Source organism: Myotis brandtii, unplaced genomic scaffold (genome assembly GCF_000412655.1).
Source record: "Myotis brandtii unplaced genomic scaffold, ASM41265v1 scaffold144, whole genome shotgun sequence".
In the NCBI taxonomy this organism is placed as follows: domain Eukaryota; kingdom Metazoa; phylum Chordata; class Mammalia; order Chiroptera; family Vespertilionidae; genus Myotis; species Myotis brandtii.
Window position 1 is genome coordinate 1962463 of NW_005355159.1, and position 19915 is coordinate 1982377.

At 46.2% G+C, this 19915-nt stretch overlaps 2 protein-coding genes across 12 annotated transcripts in view; one reads left to right on the plus strand and one right to left on the minus strand.

Annotated features, from left to right (window-relative positions):
* HERC1 (HECT and RLD domain containing E3 ubiquitin protein ligase family member 1) overlaps window positions 1-15369 on the plus strand; it is a 159282-nt gene extending 143913 nt beyond the window's left edge. For all 11 annotated transcript variants that reach the window (XM_014535483.1, XM_005861075.2, XM_005861080.2 and 8 more), the window contains 8 exons: window positions 1399-1568; window positions 3020-3189; window positions 3453-3618; window positions 4707-4783; window positions 6328-6580; window positions 8943-9095; window positions 11742-12047; window positions 14745-15369. In XM_014535483.1, coding sequence (XP_014390969.1) covers window positions 1399-1568; window positions 3020-3189; window positions 3453-3618; window positions 4707-4783; window positions 6328-6580; window positions 8943-9095; window positions 11742-12047; window positions 14745-14930 — 1481 coding nt within the window. In that variant the 3' untranslated portion in view covers window positions 14931-15369. The remainder of the gene's footprint in view (window positions 1-1398; window positions 1569-3019; window positions 3190-3452; window positions 3619-4706; window positions 4784-6327; window positions 6581-8942; window positions 9096-11741; window positions 12048-14744) is intronic.
* A 3014-nt stretch (window positions 15370-18383) lies between these two features.
* FBXL22 (F-box and leucine-rich repeat protein 22) overlaps window positions 18384-19915 on the minus strand; it is a 10224-nt gene continuing 8692 nt past the window's right edge. The window contains exon 2 of the mRNA XM_005861136.2: window positions 18384-18588. Within this exon, the coding sequence (XP_005861198.1) occupies window positions 18384-18588 (205 nt within the window). The remainder of the gene's footprint in view (window positions 18589-19915) is intronic.

Sequence of the window (19915 nt, forward strand, 5' to 3'; positions counted from 1 at the left end):
ATTCCCCACAAATGTAACTATTACTTTAAGTGTGACATTTATCACTATTACGCATTTCTTTATATCTATACTATTTCTTTCCCAGGTCTTCAAGCCCTCTCTTTTTACCACCCTCTGTTGTCTAAGGCACTAGAATTTCTCTGAAGTGACCTTATGCCTGAGAACTCAGCATTCTTTTCCTTTTTTGCTAACATCTCTACTTAGCCACAGGTCTGTAGGAAAGTCTCCCCATGGATATTTTTTCTCTTAGATAAACCCTAAGAGAACAAGGCAGTACTACCAAGTAGGTTCCAAACAAGCAGGAGGTAGTTTCTGATTAACAGGATCCAGAATGAGCAGTACTGCCCATCCACTGACAGTTTTAGGTACTTTGGGGCTTCTGATTCTTCCAGAGGGATTTCCCTCCCACTTCAGGACAGAGGCTACACGTGTGGTGGTTTAAGGTTCAGACTCTGGAACCACACTGCCTGGGTTGAATCCTGACTCTTCCATTTATGAGCTGAGTGACCTTGAGACTCGATTTTCTTATTTATAAAATGAGGGTCATAATAGCACCTATTATAAAGAGCTATAGGAGTAAATGAACCCAATTCCTGGCTCTTAGAATAGTGCCAGACACATAAAAATACTCAACAAATGTTAGCTTTTATTAATAGTAGTAAAATACCTCTAGGAATTGAGCTGTACAAATCTTTATTTACAGGAAACTCAAATAAGTTGAATGTCTTGTTTCTACTTCTCTGTGCATTTTTATTAGAGGGTAACCATAGATACAGTCCTGGTAGTCTTTGCTTCTACAAAGCTCTTATTCTTGCAGTAAAAAGCTTTTATGAGTCATGCACCTATATCTTTCTTTCTGTCATGGTCACTTTCTGTCAGATCCCTAGTAAGTGTGGGAGGTGGCTCTGCTAAATTGCCCATTTTCATTTTCCAGAACTTCTTGCCTGGTCTTGGCCCACACCTTATGTTATTATGAATACAACATTTATTGAGTATGAAAGGAAGAATTTGGGTTTTGTTTTTAATTAATTATGAAATTCTTATAGATCTAAAAAAATATATAAAAAAAATAAAATGCATATTTGTGAATGAACTGTTTCAGGTTCCATAGTTCAATGGGAAACTAAATTAAAGGAGAAATAAAACAAGTGTCCATAATGATAAATAAAAAAGATGTTTTATAAACCAATACAAGTTCATCATAAAGTAAGATTAATTGATGGATAGAGAAATTGATAAATATGTGATATAGCAAATATAGCAAAATATTAATTATAGAATTTAAGTGGTAGGAATGAATGTCTGTTGTACACTTTCTGTGTGTTTGAAACTTTTCAAAATACTGAAAATGCAGGCAATGCATTTTCCTTTATAAGTGTTCATTTGCTTTCTGAGCAGGTGTGTCAGTACCTCTGCAGCTGGGCCTGCCGGATGCAGTGCCCCCCCAGTATGGGGCACTGAGGGAGGTGAGCATTCACACCGCGAGGGCCAGGCTCCGGCTGCTCTACCACTTCTCAGACCTCATGTACTCGTCTTGGAGGTTACTGAACCTCAGCCCCAACAACCAGGTAACATGCTGGCTTGGGAACAGCACCCATGATGTGCTCGCTATGCCCGGGCCTTTCTTTCAGCCTTTGGAAAATTCTTTCATGGCTAATACTTTTTACTCTTAGCACCAGAGAGATGTAGAAAAGGCAACAATTCTGTTTCCATTTTATTGTTGGCTTAGTGACAGACCAGATATTGGTAATAATACTAGACACAAAGTGGTTTTCTGTTTGTTTTGATTTATCTAAACCTCAAGGAAGAATGAATGGTTAAGTATATATTTTCTATAAAATTTTTATATGATTTTAAAATTTAAGCACACAAAGCTATTAATACCAATTATGGCTGTTACATAAATGCATCCACTACATTTAGGAGACTTTTTGCTCTTACAAATGTGTATTCTGAGCCCTATGGAATGGGAGCGGGGGAGATAAAGTAAATTAGGATGATTTAACTATATTTATGGAATAGTCTAGAAATATAGAAGAAAAGCAAGCTGGCTATATTTGTTTGTTTAATGTATAGGCATACTAAAATGTATATCCTAATATATAAAAAGCCAGGGGCCGCCATGACCGAAACAACTGAATGGATGACTGAACAGCAGGCTGCGTGGGGCAACCAGGCTGGCAGGGGGTGGGGGCAGTTGGGGGCAACCAGGCTGGCAAGGGGGGCAGTTAAGGGCAACCAGGCAAGCAGAGGGGGCAGTTAGGGACAATCAGGCCAGCCAACAGAGGCAGTTAGGGGTGATCAGGCTGGCAGGCAAGTGAGCAGTTAGGAGCCAGTGGTCCTGGATTGTGAGAGGGATGTCCGAGGAGTCCGAGATTGGAGAAGGTGCAGGCTGGGCTGAGGTGTGAGAGGGATGTCTGGCAGTCGGACATCCCCCAAGGGGTCCCGGATTGGAGAGGGTGCAGGCTGGGCTGAGGGGAACCCCCCCCCCCGCATGAATTTCATGCACCGGGCCTCTAGTCGTTTTATAAAACTGTTCATCAAAAATCTTTTGGGGAGCCAGTCATGGGGCAGATGAGAGATTTGACAAATCATTGTTAGAAGTAAATAATCAGCCAGGATATGGAATATTGTGTGCACCAAACAAAGTGTCAACAACTGTTTATAATTAGTGTGGAAATGTTTAATGATATAAAGTTAGGTGAGAAAAGCAGTGGAAAATCATATAAACAGCATGATCTCAACAATGTGAAAAATGTATGTCTACATAACATGGAAGAAATAGATCAACGTGTTAATGGTACCATCTCCATATGGTAGGATCACAGATGACTTTATTTGTTTCTACATGTGTGTGTCCTTTTCCAAGTTTTAAAAAAAATAATCATATTTTATCAGAAAAATTTTTTTAAGTGATTAATAGTTACTCATTAAAAAAACTATATTCTAAAAATGACAAGTGTTACTTCTTTTAAGCCTTAGAGTATACCATTTCTGATAAGCTTACTTTCTGTTACAGAACAGTACATCTCATTATAATGCTGGAACATGGGGCATTGTACAGGGACAGCTTCGGCCTTTGTTAGCCCCAAGAGTCTACACCCTCCCCATGGTGCGCTCCATAGGAAAAACCATGGTTCAAGGCAAAAACTATGGACCTCAAATTACAGTAAAGAGGATATCAACCAGGTTAGCATATGTGTGTATGTTTCACTAACTAGTTAGCATTTTTTTAGATGAACATTACTAACTAATCTCTGTGAGTCTTAGCTTCCTCATTGTAAACTAGGATAATAACAGTGCTTACATTAGTACCCAATGTGGCTATCGTGGGCTCAGCGCAGTGTTTGACTGTTCATTCATGGATGGGAAGATATCTTCAAGTGACCTTTGTGGTGATATGCAAAGTTGGTGAGAGTTGTATTTTATTCTGTTTTCCCTTTCTTTTAAAGAGGACGAAAGTGTAAGCCCATCTTTGTCCAAATAGCAAGACAAGTAGTTAAACTGAATGCATCAGACCTTCGTCTGCCCTCCAGAGCATGGAAGGTTAAGCTTGTTGGAGAAGGGGCTGATGATGCTGGAGGAGTGTTTGATGACACAATCACAGAGATGTGCCAGGTATATTCATTCAGTGTCCCCTGCTGAGCTGTCCACTCAAGTATTGGCCATTCTATTGTTTCCAGTGTTTACCCTGTCAGCCATCCTAAATAAAAGGGCAATATGCAAATTGACCCTAATGGTGGAATGACCAGTCACTATGATGCGCACTGACCACCAGGGGGCAGACACTCAACGCAGGATCTGCCCCCTAGTGGTCACTGCGCTCCCATGGGGGGAGCTCTGCTCAGCCACAAGCCGGGCTGACGGCTGCGAGCGCAGCGGCGGTGGCGGGAGCCTCTACCGCCTCCTCAGCAGCGCTAAGGATGTCTGACTGCCATCAGTCGGACATCCCCCGAGGGTTCCCGGGCTGCCAGAGGGATGTCTGACTGCCTGCTTAGGCCTGATCCCCTAGAGAGCGGGCCTAAGCCAGCAGGTGGACATATCCCGAGTGGTCCCAGACTGCGAGAGGGTGCAAGCCAGGCTGATGGACCCCCCCCTCCCCAGTGCATGAATTTTCGTGCACTCTGCCTCTAGTGTTTTTATAAATGTAGCAACGATGCATTTGTGAACCTTACATAAAGTCATGCTATTAATGGTTGTATAGGTAAATTATAGTAAGGGTTTGTGAAATGCTTTATGAAGATACCTTATTGAATAAATGTCAGTGCTTAGCCATCTCCCATTGATTCACCATCTGTTGTGCTGTACTACTGGCAGGGAAAACAATAGTGACACATATTTATATTTATACTTATATTTATATTTATAATGTAAAAGACAAATCCAGGATAACTCACGTGCTCTGACTTATTCTGGTGCTTTTAGAACTGCCAGGCTCCAGGTGAAGTAGAAAAGCAAGTGTGAAGTGTTTGGATGCCTTCTTATTTAAGATCTACAGTGGCAGCTTTGCTTCCAGATCAGCTCTGACCCTTTCAGCTTTGCGTGGTATTAGGATTTTCCTGATAAATCAATCATAGAGAGTTGGCTGGTTGTCACATAGCATTATAAAGTTCTCAGATATTCTCTTTTCAGTATGACACTTAATACAGTTCATTCTGTTGATGCATTTTATTTTCATTTCTCAAAAATTTTTCTTTCTTCTACAGGAACTTGAAACTGGTATTGTTGACCTTCTTATACCCTCTCCCAATGCTACTGCAGAAGTGGGTTACAATAGGGACAGGTAAGACAATCAGCAAGTGTTTATGGAATGTCAATAATAATAATAATAATAACAACAGCAACAGCAGCTTACACTTATAGAGTGCTTACTGTGTGCCAGGCACTGCTCTAAGTGCCTTACATGTATTATCCCACCAAATCCTCATTATAACCCTACGGAGTAGCAACTACTAATATTCTCTTTTCACAGATAAGAAAACTGAGGCACTTTTATCATGACTTGGTATTTAATATGGGACCAACTCTGATAATATAGAAGGGTAGAGGAAACTCAGACTTGATTATGAAACCTGACATCTTGTGTGTTCCTGAAGGCCAATATGAACTCTCTTCAAGGAATTTTCTGCATCGAAGTTTATTTAAAAGCTTTGAACTGGTGCAGCCACTGTGGAAAACAGTATGGAGTTTCCTCAAAAAATTAAAAAGGGAACTCCCGTTTGACCCAGTGATCACACTTCTAGGAATATATCCCAGGAAATCAGAAACACCAATCAGAAAGGATATATGCACCCCTATGTTCATAGCAGCACAATTTACAATAGCTAAGATTTGGAAACAGCCTAAGTGCCCATCAGCAGATGAGTGGATTAGAAAACTGTGGTACATCTACACAATGGAATACTACGCTGCAGTAAAAAAGAAGGAACTCTTACCATTTGCACAATGGAATACTACACTGCAGTAAAAAAGAAGGAATTCTTACCATTTGCAACAACTCTCCAGGATGGACCTGGAGAGTATCATGCTAAGCGAAATGAGCCAGTCGGAGAAAGATAAATATCGAATGATCTCACTCATTTGTGAGTGAACATATATATAATGAACAACATAAACTGATGAACAAAAATAGAGCCAGAGGGGGGAAAAATATTCTAGAATATAATAGCAATCCTATTATTTGCAGATTTTTAATATTTCCTACAACTTTTGTGATGTCATAATGTTAGTACAGTTTTAATAATATTACTATACTTAAAATCATTTTATTCTTGAAGCATTAATGTTTATTGCATGTAATATTATATGTAAGATCATTTTTCTTGAACAATTGGTGTTTATTGCGTGTAACATTATATTTAAAATCGTTGTTTGTGAGAAAAAAAAAAGCTTTGATATGCTATCAAGTCACAGCACTTAGTATTTGCAGTTGTATATTATCCCTGTATTTGCCAAATTTTGAATTTTGGATCTTTTGTCATGCACTTGTACATGATAAATGAAATGATTTTAGGAACTAGAGCTTCCTGAAGTAGATAGCTTAAGGGTTAAATAGACCATTTACTTGCCCTTTTATGGTTCTTCAAAAAACAATTCAAAATGTGGTCGCTGTGCTATTCAGAATAGTAGCTACAGGCCACATGTAACTGTTGAGAACTTAAAATGTGGTTAGAGTGGCTGAATAACTGAACTTTAAATTTTATTTAATTAATTTAAATGGCCACATGTTGGGCAGCGCAGGTCTAGACTAATGCTATAGCTGTTGGGTAACTTATTCTAATAAAATTGAGGACAACTCTGTTTGAAATATTTTCTTTACTTCTGCAGGTTCCTTTTTAACCCTTCTGCCTGTCTTGATGAACATTTAATGCAATTTAAGTTCTTGGGAATTTTAATGGGGGTTGCCATTCGCACAAAGAAGCCTCTGGACCTGCACTTGGCGCCTCTGGTATGGAAGCAGCTGTGCTGTGTCCCGCTTGCCCTGGAGGACCTGGAGGAGGTGGACCTGCTGTATGTGCAGACCCTCCACAGCATCCTTCACCTTGAAGACAGTGGGATCACCGAGGAGAGTTTCCATGAGGTAACTGCGGCCAGTCCATTATTCTGCTGGTGTGTAGTAGAATATATATATACTAGAGGCCCAGTGCACGAATTCGTGCATGGGTGGGGTCCGGCCAGCACGGCCCCAATCAGGACGGATCAGGGCTGGGCCTGTCAGGAGGAGGAGATGGCGGAAGGTTGGCCGGCTGGCCGGCCCTGATCAGGGCCAATCAGGACTGGGCTGGCTGGGGAAGGGGCTATGGACGATTGGCCGACGGGCCCCATCCCCGATTGGGGTTGGGTACCGACCCGGCCATGGGGAGGGGCTGTGGGTGGTGGGCTGGCCGGCCCTGCCCTTGAATGGGGTGGGGGGTGCCAGTCGGGAGCCAGCGGCCTGGTGGAGGAGCCATGGGTGGTTGGCCAGGTGGCCCTGCCCCTGATGGGGTGGGGGAGCCGATCTGGGATGAAGCCAGGCAGGGGGAGGGGCTGCAAGAGGTCGGTGGGCTGGCCCCGCCCCCTATTGGGGTGGGGAGGTGATCAGGGATGGGGCTGGGTGGGGGGAGGGGGTGCAGGGGGTGCGATCAGGGGTGGGGTGGCAAGGGGGAGGGGCTGCAGGAGGTTGGCTGGCCAGCCCCGCCCCCTATTGGGGTGGGGGGTATGATCAGGGTAGGGTGGCCAGGGGGAGGAGCTGCATGAGGTTGGCCACCCAGCCCTGCCCCCTATTGGAGTGGGGGGTGTGATCAGGGCTGGGCCTATTGTGGTGGGGCTGGCTGATCAGGAGCAGAGCTGGCCAGGGGGAAGGGAGGGGACATTTGGTTGGCAGCTGGCTCTTTATCAGGGTGGGCGGGTGCAATCAGGGGCACGCCGGCAGCGGGGAGGGGCCACGAGGTTGGCAAAAAGGTCCCACCCTTTGATTGGGCAGTTCACTGGCCACAGTGGGCGTCATAGCAACCGGTCATTAAGGTCATTATGGCCATTATGGTCGCTAGCTTTTTATATATATATAGATGTTTAACTCAGATATTGTTTCATACTTGCTGTCTAGCTGGCCCACACATGTCCCATTGCTGCCCTTAGCAGTTCAACCCCAGCAATTTATTTATTTATTTATTTGTTTGTTGTTAATCCTCACTCGATATTTTTTCCACTGATTTCTAGAGAGAGTAGAAGGGATGGAGGGAGTGAGAGAGAAGAAGAGAGAGAGAGAGAAGAGAGACATCGATGTGAAAGAGACACATCGATTGGTTGCCTCCTGCATGGGCCCCTACTGGGCTAGGGGATCACTGGACCAAGAATAGAACCCACAACCCTTTGGTGTGTGGGTGGACACACTAACCACTTTGCCATGCCAGCCCCTGTTCAACCCCAGCGATTTAAATAGCTTCTAACAGAGTTGGCTCCAGCACCCAGCTTCTGCTCCTTCCCCTTTAATCACTCCTGTGCATGTTAGAGTGGAGGACCCAAAGAACCAAGGTGGAGAGGGAGGCCTGGGGCAAACAGAGTTCATCCAATTTGGTTTAGGGGTGAAAGATTCAGCCTCATTCTTTTTTTTTCTTTTTTTAAATATATTTTCTTGATTTCAGAGAGAGGAAGGGAGAGAAACATCAGTGATGAGCAGAATCATTGATTGGCTGCTTCCTGCATGCCCCCTACTGGGGATCTCACCCACAATCTGGGCATGTGCACTGACTGGGAATCGAACCTGACCTCCCGGTTTATGGGTTGACACTCAACCACTGAGCCACACCAGCTGGGCCAGCCTCAATCTTAATTATAGGCAGATGACACAGCATTCCCTGCTGATCAAGTAGCCTGACCAGCTATCTTGATTGCCTTGTTTTTATCCTTAAAAATATTGATGATGCCCGGACAGTATGGCTCATTGTTCCATTCCTGATCAGGGCACATGCTTGGGTTGCGGGCTCAATCCCCAGGAGGGGGCATGTAGGAGGCAGCCGATCGATGATTCTCTTCATTGATGTCTCTATCCCTCCCTCTCCCTTCCTCTCTCTGAAAACTAATAAAAACAGCCCTAGCCAGTTTGGCTCAGTGGATAGAGTGTTGGCCTGCAGACAGAAGGATCCCGGATTCCATTCCGGTCAAGGGCAAGTAGCACAGTTGCAGGTTCCTCCCCGGCTCGGGCCCTAGTCGGGGCTCATGCAGGAGCAACCAATCGATGTGTTTCTCTCACAATGATATTTCTCTCTGTCTTTCCCTCTCTCCTCCACTCTCTTTAAAAATCAATGGAAAAATATCCCCGGGCGAGGATTAAAAAAAAAAAATCAATAAAAACATTTTTAAAAAGTATATTGATGATGTTACTGTTTTGCTATATTTGTGTAACATACTTTTTGTTGTCATTTCTACCATGTAGTTAAAAGTCTTTTTTCTTCTATTCTTAGATGATTCCTCTTGATTCTTTTGTTGGTCAGAGTGCTGATGGCAAAATGGTTCCCATTATCCCTGGTGGAAATAGTATCCCACTCACATTTTCCAATAGGAAGGAATATGTGGAGAGGGCCATTGAATATCGACTTCATGAGATGGACCGACAGGTGAGATGAAACATTTTGGGAGGTGCATGTGAATATTTGCCTTTGTCTCCCAACAGGAGCTGAATAAGTATTACTGAATTTTGGCATATGAATTTACTGTGTTGATTCATTTGTATCTATATTTCAGCCCCTATTCAGAGACTTTTCAGGCCATATCTCTGGGTCTCCTATCTCCTTACTCAAGGCCTTTTTTGGGGCAGCTCTGAATTCATCACTGGTTGGATTGAGGCCAAGCTCTGACACAGGCCTTCATACCCTACATTCCTACTCCTCCTCATGTCTTACTGCTCTCCAACCCAATGTCCCCACTCCAGTTTGGTCATCAGGGTCCATATAAAGAAGCCCTGAACCACGGATCTTGCAATCCCACATGAGTGCCTCTTCCCCTCTCCTGCTACAGTCCTTCAAGTCCCAGCTAAGAGTGTGTCTCCTCTACAGACCAGCTTTCCTACAGGTCCATTACCTGTAGAGGTCTTGTTGCTAAGAAATTCCTCAAGATATCACATGCTCTGTATTGTCTAAGAATTAGGCTGCAGAGTTTTGGTCTTGTTTCTTCAATTAGCTTGTAAGACATTAAATGAAGAATGTATTCTTTCCATCTATATCCTATATATTCTTGTTTTATGTCGACATAATAAGCATTTAATAAATGATGGGAGTATGATCATAGAAATTACTATTGTGTCCAAAAATGATGTTTTGGTTATCCAATTCTTAATAGCCACTTCAGTAATACTTTATTTGCAAAACATATTGAGGTCTTATTGAGAGCTGGACTCAGGCTCTGAGGCTGTGTAGTAATTTAAAATACATATATTCTGTACCCTTAACTCCTGGTTCCTTCTTTGATTCTGACTTTGGGCCAATTCCTGTCAAAACACTAAATCCCTTAGTTTAAAGAGGGTGGGTTTGGTCAGCAATACTATTTACACAGCCAGGGCTTAGGATTTGTCTTTAGCTCTTGACTATTTTTAATCCTCGAAGAGTGAATAACTGGCTAAAAATGTATTGATCACCTCCTGCATGCCACGCATGGTTTGGGCACCTTCATGTGCAGTTTTTCCCATAGTTACTCTGTGAGATAAGGATTACTACTACCATTTCACAGATGAAGACACTGAGTCCAGAGACATGCAGTGATGTGCCCAAGGCATAACCAGGATCCCAAACCAGGTTTAACTTCGGGGTCCAGGCTCTTCTGCTGCCCTTCCTCTGAGGATCGCATTGACCCTCCACTTTCTGTCAGTGGTGCTCTGCTCTGCCTGGCTTTGTTCCTTTCTCCATGAGGAGCCCTTCTTCCTCTTTTGCTTCCTCTTGTCGCTTAGAACCCAGTGTTCTTCCCATAGCTGCCCCCAGTTATCCCCTGCCCAAGCAGCCAGCCTGTACTGTAGCCTCAGTTTTTCAGACAGCTTTTGGTTTATATTCTACCAGGCATGACATCTTGTTTTGCGAAGACTTTGTCTGACGTATTTTATTCATTTTTAATTTATTTTATTGTTGATATTATTACAGATGTCCCCTTTTTTTCACCATTGACCCCCCTCAACCCCACTCCCACCCCAGGCCTTAACCACACTATTGTCTGTGTCCATGGATTATACGTATATGCATATAAATTCTTTGGTTAATCTCTCAGCTGAGGTATTTTAATATCAGTAGAGACTGCCAATCCTGTTTCTTAGTCCCAGGCATGACAACTCTATATCAATCATAACTCCAGTGGCTTCCTCAAGGTATGGCCCTGTGGAGGTTCTTGGGTTTTGTTTGGGTTTGTTCTTTTTATGTTAGATAGTTTTGAGTTGGCCAAGAGTGAAGGTGTATTTATGAAACAAACCTTGAAGAGTGGTGAGTCTATTTGTATGGGATGTACTACTTGCAACCTTAGAGGAGTTCTAAACAGACTGTGTGGGCAGCCCCAGCAGCTCCCCCTCAGCATTCTCAGAGAACAGGCAGTATAAACTCCCATCACACAGACTTTCTTGTAGTTATTCAATTAAAATTCTCATCATAATTATGTGAGCAACAGTATGTGCCTCACTTTTCAGGTGAGAAAATTACAGTAAAAGAAGTGGTAGAGCTGGGATTTGGAACTCAAGTTTCCTAATTAAATTCTCTGTCCTTTCACCTGCCCTCTTACAAAGAATTTCCAGTTTTACTTTCTTCTTTGTACTTTTCTGCCTTATTTTTTAACAATGAACACAAATATTTTTTACCAAGAAATGACTGTTTTCAAAAGAAAAACATAAGTTACAAAAACAATGGAAGCTAGACACGTCCTCTAAGAGCTTCTTCCTGTGCTGGGGATTCAGACTATCCCACACAGCACACGTTCACAGCTGTGGCCACATGTGTGGCAATGTGAATGAGTGGGGTTGGCATTGGGGAGGGCCAGCAGACTGGGATTGTGTGGGGAAGGGGAGGTGGGCTCCTAAATTGAACTTGAACTAGGACCAGAAGGAGCATCTGAGTCCCACAAGCAGGGAGAAGCTCTAACAAAGGGTCCGAGGGAGGGAGGGTGGGCTGAGCACGTGGGCAATGGTTGTTGGAGTTCTGAGGGGTAACTGGAAGGTCTGGGGAGCGGCTGGGCCGGTGGAAGGTGCCCACTCTGTGCTCACATATTGAATGAACACCCTCTTCTGGGGGCAGGTGGCTGCAGTCCGAGAAGGGATGTCCTGGATTATCCCCGTGCCACTGCTGTCCCTCCTCACAGCGAAGCAGCTGGAGCAGATGGTGTGTGGGATGCCAGAGATCTCGGTAGAAGTGCTGAAGAAAGTGGTGCGGTACCGGGAGGTAGATGAGCAGCATCAGCTGGTGCAGTGGTTCTGGCACACGCTGGAGGAGTTCTCCAATGAGGAGCGGGTGCTGTTCATGAGGTTTGTGTCTGGAAGATCTCGACTACCAGCCAACACTGCTGACATTTCTCAGAGATTTCAAATCATGAAGGTTGATAGGGTAAGTAAGCTATATTTTCCTCCTTGGTAATGTCTGTCCTTATTGCATGTTGAGAAAACCAAACTGTGACCCTCAAGTCGGCCTGCCAATTCAGGCTTAATGCTTGGAATTTCCTAATTTAAAAAAAATTCAAGCAGAAAAACTTGTTCAGAAAAATCACATAACCTCAGTTTAAAAAGTCCAAAATGGATATAGAAAGTGCACTATAACCAACAACCAACCTTCCATAAATCCCAGTATCTTCCTGAGTGAAAGCTAGGCTTGGAGGATGGGTCATTATGTTGCCTTTGTCTCTTATTTTCTACCCCCTTTTCTTTGTGTGACTTACCACTGGAACATGGTCCTGTTTGTTTTCATGAAGATGCTAACCATTAGCTGGTGCACATGCTCTAGAAGGAACTTGAAGACGTGGGGAGCAGCGGTAACGTGCTCTGCGACTACTTGTGTGATGTGCCTCGTGGAGCAGGCAGTGCAGCGTCTCTGTGGCCTGATGAAAGGCCCCAGCTGCAGAGCCCCAGCCCAGCTGCCGTTTTGACAGATGGCCTAGGAATAAAAGGGCTTAGAGTCTTGAATGCACACTGCTGCCAGAGTCATCTTTCTCAAGCACCATCTGACCACGTCCCTCCTCCCTTCAGACCACTCGGGGGCCCCTGCATTGACTCCAAGACAAATGCTGACCCCCTTTGCAGCCTTAAACACCTCCAGTCTGGCCTCTGCCCCACTTTGTGATATAACCTCTTGACACTTATTATGTTCTGGCTATAATGGACCGCTGGCCTTTCTCCCCAACAGACTGTGCTATTTTTAAACTTCCATGCCTTTGTACGCTGTTCCCTAGCTTTAGCAAGTTCTCTTTTACACACTTTTCCATCTATGCTTAGCAGGCACTTATTTATCCTTTAAGCCTAACAACAATGTCATCTCCTCCAGGAAGCCCTCCTGGATGCTTTCCTGAGGGCAGACTTAGATCCCCTTCTTTCCACCTCCTGAACATCTGGTATATCCCTCAAACCCAGCATTAAGTTAGAAGTGGCTGTGTTCCCTCTATCCCTGCTCCCTCCTCCTGCCCCAAGCTGGGCGGTCCTCCAAACAGGGTCCATGGTGTTTATTCTGGAAACAGTAAGGAAAGTTCGGCCTCTTCACACAAGGGCCCTTCCTGCCAGTTTTAGCAGGTTTCAGTATCTGCCTTTCTGGTGTTTTTCCAGTAACTACTCCTGGAAGTTGCTGTAGCCAAAGCCATCCCTCCCCCACTGCCTCCTGAGGCTGCCCGCCTGGGCTTCACTCCTGGGCTAGGCTTGTTGGAGAGGCCATGCACAGGAAGGGCTATGAAAGAGCCTTTCCATAAATTTTCTACATGACTTGCCAGAAACTATAAGTTGTAAATCTGTTTTGTTGCTTCAGAAAGAGGTGGGGAGGAGGAACTGGTTTATTTCTATTCAGCTCTGGAAAAACCCCTTGCCTTATATCTATCCAGGGCTACCCCTGCCATCCCTGGAGTTAATCTACCACTAATCCCCTGCCTGGTGGGGGAGGGAGGAGAGGGCGGGGTGTCAGCCTCAGAAAACTGACCACTGCTGGTCTCTCCTTTGTGACTGACTCTTAGACCATTTCTCCAGTTTCCAAGTCTGAGCCACCTGCTAACATTCCCTCCAGTGTCTTTGCTACTTCGGGTTTTTCTGCATTCAATCTTCCTGTGTCCTCACTGGCTTTGGCACAGTTAGGCTTCTGGGCCCTCCCTCTCCCACCTCTTCGAAATGCACTCACCTGGTGTGGGGTGTCGGTCTCAGAGAAGGAGAGGATGCTGGTTTCAAGAGGGAGTGGGCAGGTTCTTTTTTTAAAACTAAAACAACACATAAAATCAATGTAATATTGTTAAAATTATTACAAACAGTTTGAAAATGGTTGTGTTTGCAGGGAGAGAAAGGAACATGTATAATCCTCTCTCTCTAGTAGTAGCCATTCTCACCTTACACCTTTGTGTAATTCCTCCCGGTCCTTACCTCAAGCATACACATTTTTTATGTAAAATTTTGTATTTTGCTTTTTTCGCTTAACAGTCTAACCCCCAGCACTTTTCTGTTTTGCTGCAAATCATCATAATTATCATTTTAAATGGCTGCATGCCTGTCAGTGAAATGGATGCACTGGGACTTAGTTAACTTCTCCTTTCTCACTTGAGCTGTGTGCTGGTGGCCATGGCGGGTGAAGCGGGCAGAGTGCACGCTTGCAAGGACATGGAGGGAAGCAGAAGCGTGGTGGGTTCCTGGCAGTTGTTCCTTCCATTTCACCAGCCCTGTTGGGTCCTGAAGCAGCTTCACATTTGTACCCTCTTGGTGAAAGGGAAGGAACTCTGTTGCACCCTTATTCTGTGGCAGGCACTGTGTGAAGCGTGTTTGCTCACGTCATCCTGCCAGTCAGGGCTTGCTCTCACTGTACACACGAAGGCATTGGAAGAGTGAGAAGAGGAAGGGAAGCATCTTCGCCAAAAGTCTTGATGGCTGTGGACACCAGAGCCCACGCTCTTTCCACCATGGCCAGTCTACTCCCCCAGAGTTGGCCACTCAGTCATGTCCGTGCAGCCCATCTTGAAGGCAGGGAGAAGTGCTTTCCTGACTTTGGGTGGTGGTAATGGGCAGCCCCTCTCCCCGCATGACACCCTGATGCTGCACTCATGGCTCTGGGTCTCTCTCTCCACAGCCTTATGACAGTCTGCCTACCTCACAGACCTGCTTCTTCCAGCTGAGGCTGCCCCCCTACTCCAGCCAGCTGGTCATGGCTGAGCGCCTGCGCTACGCCATCAACAACTGCCGCTCCATCGACATGGACAACTACATGCTCTCGCGCAACGTGGACAACACTGAGGGCTCCGACACTGACTACTGACGGCTGGGGTGCCGTGTGCCGCCCCCTCTTTTCTCAGTAATGCTCACTTCCAATTTCATGTTGATATACATAGATGTTTTAGGAACATAAACCAATATTATAAACAGTGGCCACATTTAGTTACTCTGTAACAAAGAAATTAGATGTTTTTATTTTTCTGTGATTGTACAAAACAAAGACAAAGTGCTCTCAGTCAGGTTTTTCCCTCCATATTTTGGTCACTTTTGATAAGTTTGCATGGAACCATTTTGGTGCATTTTTAGTTGGGAATGGTACATTTTTGTAAACCCACCCAGTGAACATGAAATTGTACATTGTGTATAATTGTTCATTAGAAAGGACAGTTTTACATGAATATTCATATATTTATTTTGTTTTAATTTGAATTGCCTGTGCAGGGTTCCTTATGCAGAGAAATAAAGCCAGTCAGGAAACAGGATGTGGCTGCTTTTGTTACCAGCATGGAGCTTCTGACGGAGAGAAAGCGAGCTTTCAGGCTACTCTCTCCCTCTGACGCTTTTGACCACCAGAGAGATTCCTTCCCACTGAGAGTGGGCTTTGCGTGGAGATGGCCTAGCAGAGAGGCCAGGCCGCATGGGCACAGACCCAGGGGCTGGGAAGGCCCTGCCATCATTTGCTCGGTCATCTTGGGTCTCTCACTCTGTGCTCACTCCAGAGGCCTTGCTTTAGCCACTCAGCCCATCTTCTCAGCACCACCCTTCCTCCTACATAGCTGTCTTAAAGTATAACATGCTAAAAAGAGCCTTTCTTGAAGCCCTGGGATATGCCTAGTGCGGCATGCGGCTATACCAGGCAAGGAGGAAATTAACCAAAGTAATACGGTTCTGGTCCTGCCTGTGAAGAACAAGCTGATGGGATGAAAGAGCCGGGCAGTTTATGGTAACGTGCATGCTGCGGGGATGAGTGACGGGGTGAATGAGTGAGTAAACGTGTGAACTAATACGAGAACTGATGAGTGGCTTTCATGTTCTCGAGTGATGGACGGTGGGGAGCAGTAAAGGGGCTGGGGGAAGAGGTGACTTCAAGCACTCTTGGTGCTTGATCCCAGTGCTGGAGGACCCTGGGCATGTGCTTGTGTGTGGAGGAATGTCAGGGTGAGCATGTGGTTCTAGGGGAAAGGCCATCTTAGAGCCCAGAAGACTGGCTGTTGGGAGTGGGAAAGGAAGAGGACAAGACCTTTGGGTGGCTTTCTCTGTCATCTACAGCAAGTTCAAGCCAAAAGCTGCTGCGAGTGTACTTCAAGACTGACGCCTGCTCAAGGGTGCCAGACAGCCTTGCAGGCAGTTGTTTTCCACAAGGAAATAGAAGGTGTGTATTTCAAAGAGAAATTGGAAGAAGAAAATGGTTTTGTTGTCTAAGATAATGTGGTGCATGGATCTTCCCCACTGAGACTGTCTAATAATATTTAGAATAATGACATCTTATTTTATCGAAAAGAGGCTTCAACTAGAACTGGGTCTCCGAGAGAGATCACAGGTTTGGGGAACCTTGGGTTTCTGGGCAAAGACAAGCTTTTACTACTCGATCTGCGAGCTCAGTCAGCAGCAGTGGTGAAGGGCTCTGAGCTAGAAGCACTCGGGGCCACGAGGCACTGGCCAGGCCCCTGGACCAGGAGGTTCAGTTAGGGAAGGGAGGCCTCTGTGCTGCTCAGATCCTGGGCCACTGGAGACGGGCCTTCAGCTTCTGGGCTGGTTCCTAGTGACAAGTGGCTCTTGCTGGGCTGGGCTGGCTGACGGTGTGCTGAGCTGAAGGATACATCTGCTGCCTCGAAGACTATTTTAAATCAAAGTAATACTTTGGCCTTGTGAGGCTCTGACCTCTGCCGTCAGTTTGCTCTGGACTGAAGGGCAGAGGCACGCCCAGCAGGCTAACGCTCATGGTCCCAGGTCCTGTTGTTACCGGACAGGGACTGGGCCAGGAGAGGGTCTGCCTCAGGCTGGCCTGTAGTATGTGGGTTCTTGACTTTGTGCAGGAAAGATTTCACAAGACAAGTCCAGGTGACTTTAAGAGGGTGTTTCTTAAAGCTGGGGACAGTGACACAAAGGCAGCACTCAGGGTAGAAGCACCAGGAGAGAGCCTGGGCGGTGCTCTGCCTTGGCTCCCTAGAAACATAGGAAAGAAGTGAGCCAAGGTGGGGCTGCTGTCAGCTCACTGGGAAGTCAGAAAAGGGGGCTTTGGAGACAGGTTCTGGGGGTGAGCCCTGGACAAGCTGCCATTGCTCACTGTTCCCCTGGCTGCATGCCTCATGGGGACCCTTAGAGGTTAGGAGGAAGTAAAAAGTTCATGTCCGAGAAGGGGCATGAGCATACACTAGAGGGAGCCCACACTAGGTCTTTGTTATTGAGGGTTTTTATCTTTTCTGTGGGCGAGGATTTTAGGGGAGGGTTTCAGCAGAATATTCATCAGCTTTTCAGGTGTGTCTTTAATATACTGATGCACCAAAATGAGCATATATGGGAGTTTGGGATTATTCTTTGGTCTGCTTTACTGTTTTACTTTTATCTTGGGTATGCCTGGCTCTAATTGGATTTTTATTTGTTCCCCTGACTTCATCTGTCCGTGGGTTTGCCTGGCACAAATGGCACTAATTGGGTCTCTGTTCTCTCTCCCCAACCAGGATGATTTAAGCCGTGCATTCTCTGGTTAGGGAGGAGAGGTATAAACTATTTACTCTCGAGTGCCCTTGGTTAGGGGAAATAAGGTCTTGCAATTTACTAGGTGGCTGAAAGTGGTTCAAATTGTTTGGCCTTGTTTAATTTTTTTTGTCTGTTTCCCCATCCCATTTGCCAGGAATTTTCCTAGTGTGTTACTATCCTGCCTCACTGACTGTCAGGTCTAATGGACAGCTTCTCAGAAGGTCTGACCCTACGAGGAAAATCTGCACAGATGCCTTAGTTTTGTAATATGCCGTTTCTTTGCTGGGGAGCCTGTCACTGTTCTTCATTCTCTCGACTTTGGAAGCCCTGGAAAGAGGGAGGTGTGAGTCCCTGAGCTAAGGAGCTGAAATGCCAGATACGATATTTCTTTTACTCGGGTCACTTCCAGCCCCTGTGGAGGCTTGGGCACTTTCTCTGTTTGCTGGACTCATTCAGTTAACAAATACTTGTGGTTTTTTTATGACCCTTAACTAGTCTCGAGAACTTTGACCTCCAGCCTTTAAAATTTAAGATTTCTCAGGCCCTTCAAGGTAGGGCTTTGTTCTGGGCCTCCCAGCTTTGTGGCCCTTGCCCAGCACTCCCAGCCATGAGACACCCACATCTAGTTAACTCAGTTTTTAGCAAAAAGCAAGTCTTGGGCATGGAATCCTAGAGCTGGAGGAGCTCAAGCTAAGGGATCAGTTTCTCCCTTTACAGACCAGAAATCCAGGGTCAGGAGAGGGAAAGCACTGGATCACAGATACACCAGGTTAGAGGGGAGAGTCCCAGCTTCCTGTCAGCACACCTGTGTGGGAGCTGATGGGGGCCGAGCAGTCCTCTCCAAACATTCAGCCTTTGCAGAAACTGGCCAGTGTGTCCCTGAAAGACGGGCCTCAGCACCACCTCTCAGGGAGCAATCTGGGGCCTCTGACCTAAGAGCATGGAGCCCCAGTCTGCTGGCACTGAGGTTCCCGTGCAAACCAGCCGGCGCTGTGTGGTACCTGAGGTCGGCCTCCAGTCAGGGGTCTGTTCTGCATCCTCCCCCTAGCATTCCCTCTACGTGGCCATTGGTTATCTCGGTCACAACAGAATGAAAAGAATTAACATTCAGGAGCCGGGGAATGTCTGTGGTCTCTTCTGATGGAGGCTGTGAAGGCACAGCTAACTCCCAGTCGTTTCTAGGTGCCTCCTCTGGAGGTCAGGCCCCCATCTCCCCAGCTCGCCCTCCTCTGCACTATGCCTTGGGTTCTGCCAGGCACTTGGCTTTTCTAGCGCCCCACCCCCAACACACACACACAGAGGACTCCTTTCCCTACCCCTACCTTCCAGCACTACACATCTATATATATAAAAGCCTAAGCGACCATCTGACTTTTCGACTGGTAGCTATGACACACAATGACCACCAGGGGGCAGATGCTCTGACCAGTAGCTATGACGCGCACTGACCACCAGGGGGCAGATGCTCAACACAGGAGTTGCCGAGCTGTGGTGACTTGGCAGCTGTAGTTCTGGGGTGACGCACCCAGAACCAGAGAGGAGGGAGCCCAATTCTAGGGTGTGTCACCCAAGAACCTCCCTCTCCCAATCCAGGACCCCTCAGGGAATGTCAGAGAGCCGCTTTCAGCCCGATCCCCACAGGCCAGGCCGAGGGACCCCGCTCACTCCGCAGACACCCTTCAAGCCCCAGCGCTGCTCCAGGTGTGGCCAGCCGGGGAAGGACCACAGGAGGTTGGCTCCAGGGTGTGTCCAGCCCGTCTCACCCAGTCCTGCCCTGCCAGCCACCTTCTAAGTAATTTCCTTTCAATGTGCACGAATCCATGCACCAGGCCTCTAGTTTAGACATGATCTCATCGCAGGGTCACAGAGAGGGTCCCCATTTTACAGATAAAGAAACTGAAGCTCAGAGAGGAGTTATGGATGGTGGGGCTGAGCGAGCACTTGAAATCTCCCCTCACCCGAAGCTGCATGTCTTCTGACTAGAGTGAGTCCTTTGGGGGAGGGCGTGGCCCAGCCCACGACCAATACCCACTAACTGTTTGCTAGATGAATTAAGCATGCAGTGAGTGCCCCTTGTTCTGTGCAGATCTGAGAGAAGACCCAGAAAGTAGTTGTTAGATTCAGCAGGACACTGTTCGGTCAGGTGCTTTGCTCTGCTGCTGATGGTGAGCAGTGATGTGAGGAGGCAGAGTGCTGCCCACCTTCTGAGAGCACCTCGGATGGCGCTGGGCTAAGGGACCCAAAGCTTCCCTGGGTGGGCGGGGCAGAATTAGGAGCCCTAGAACATGTGGGACACAGCTTTAGTCCTGTGTCACAGTCCTGGTATAT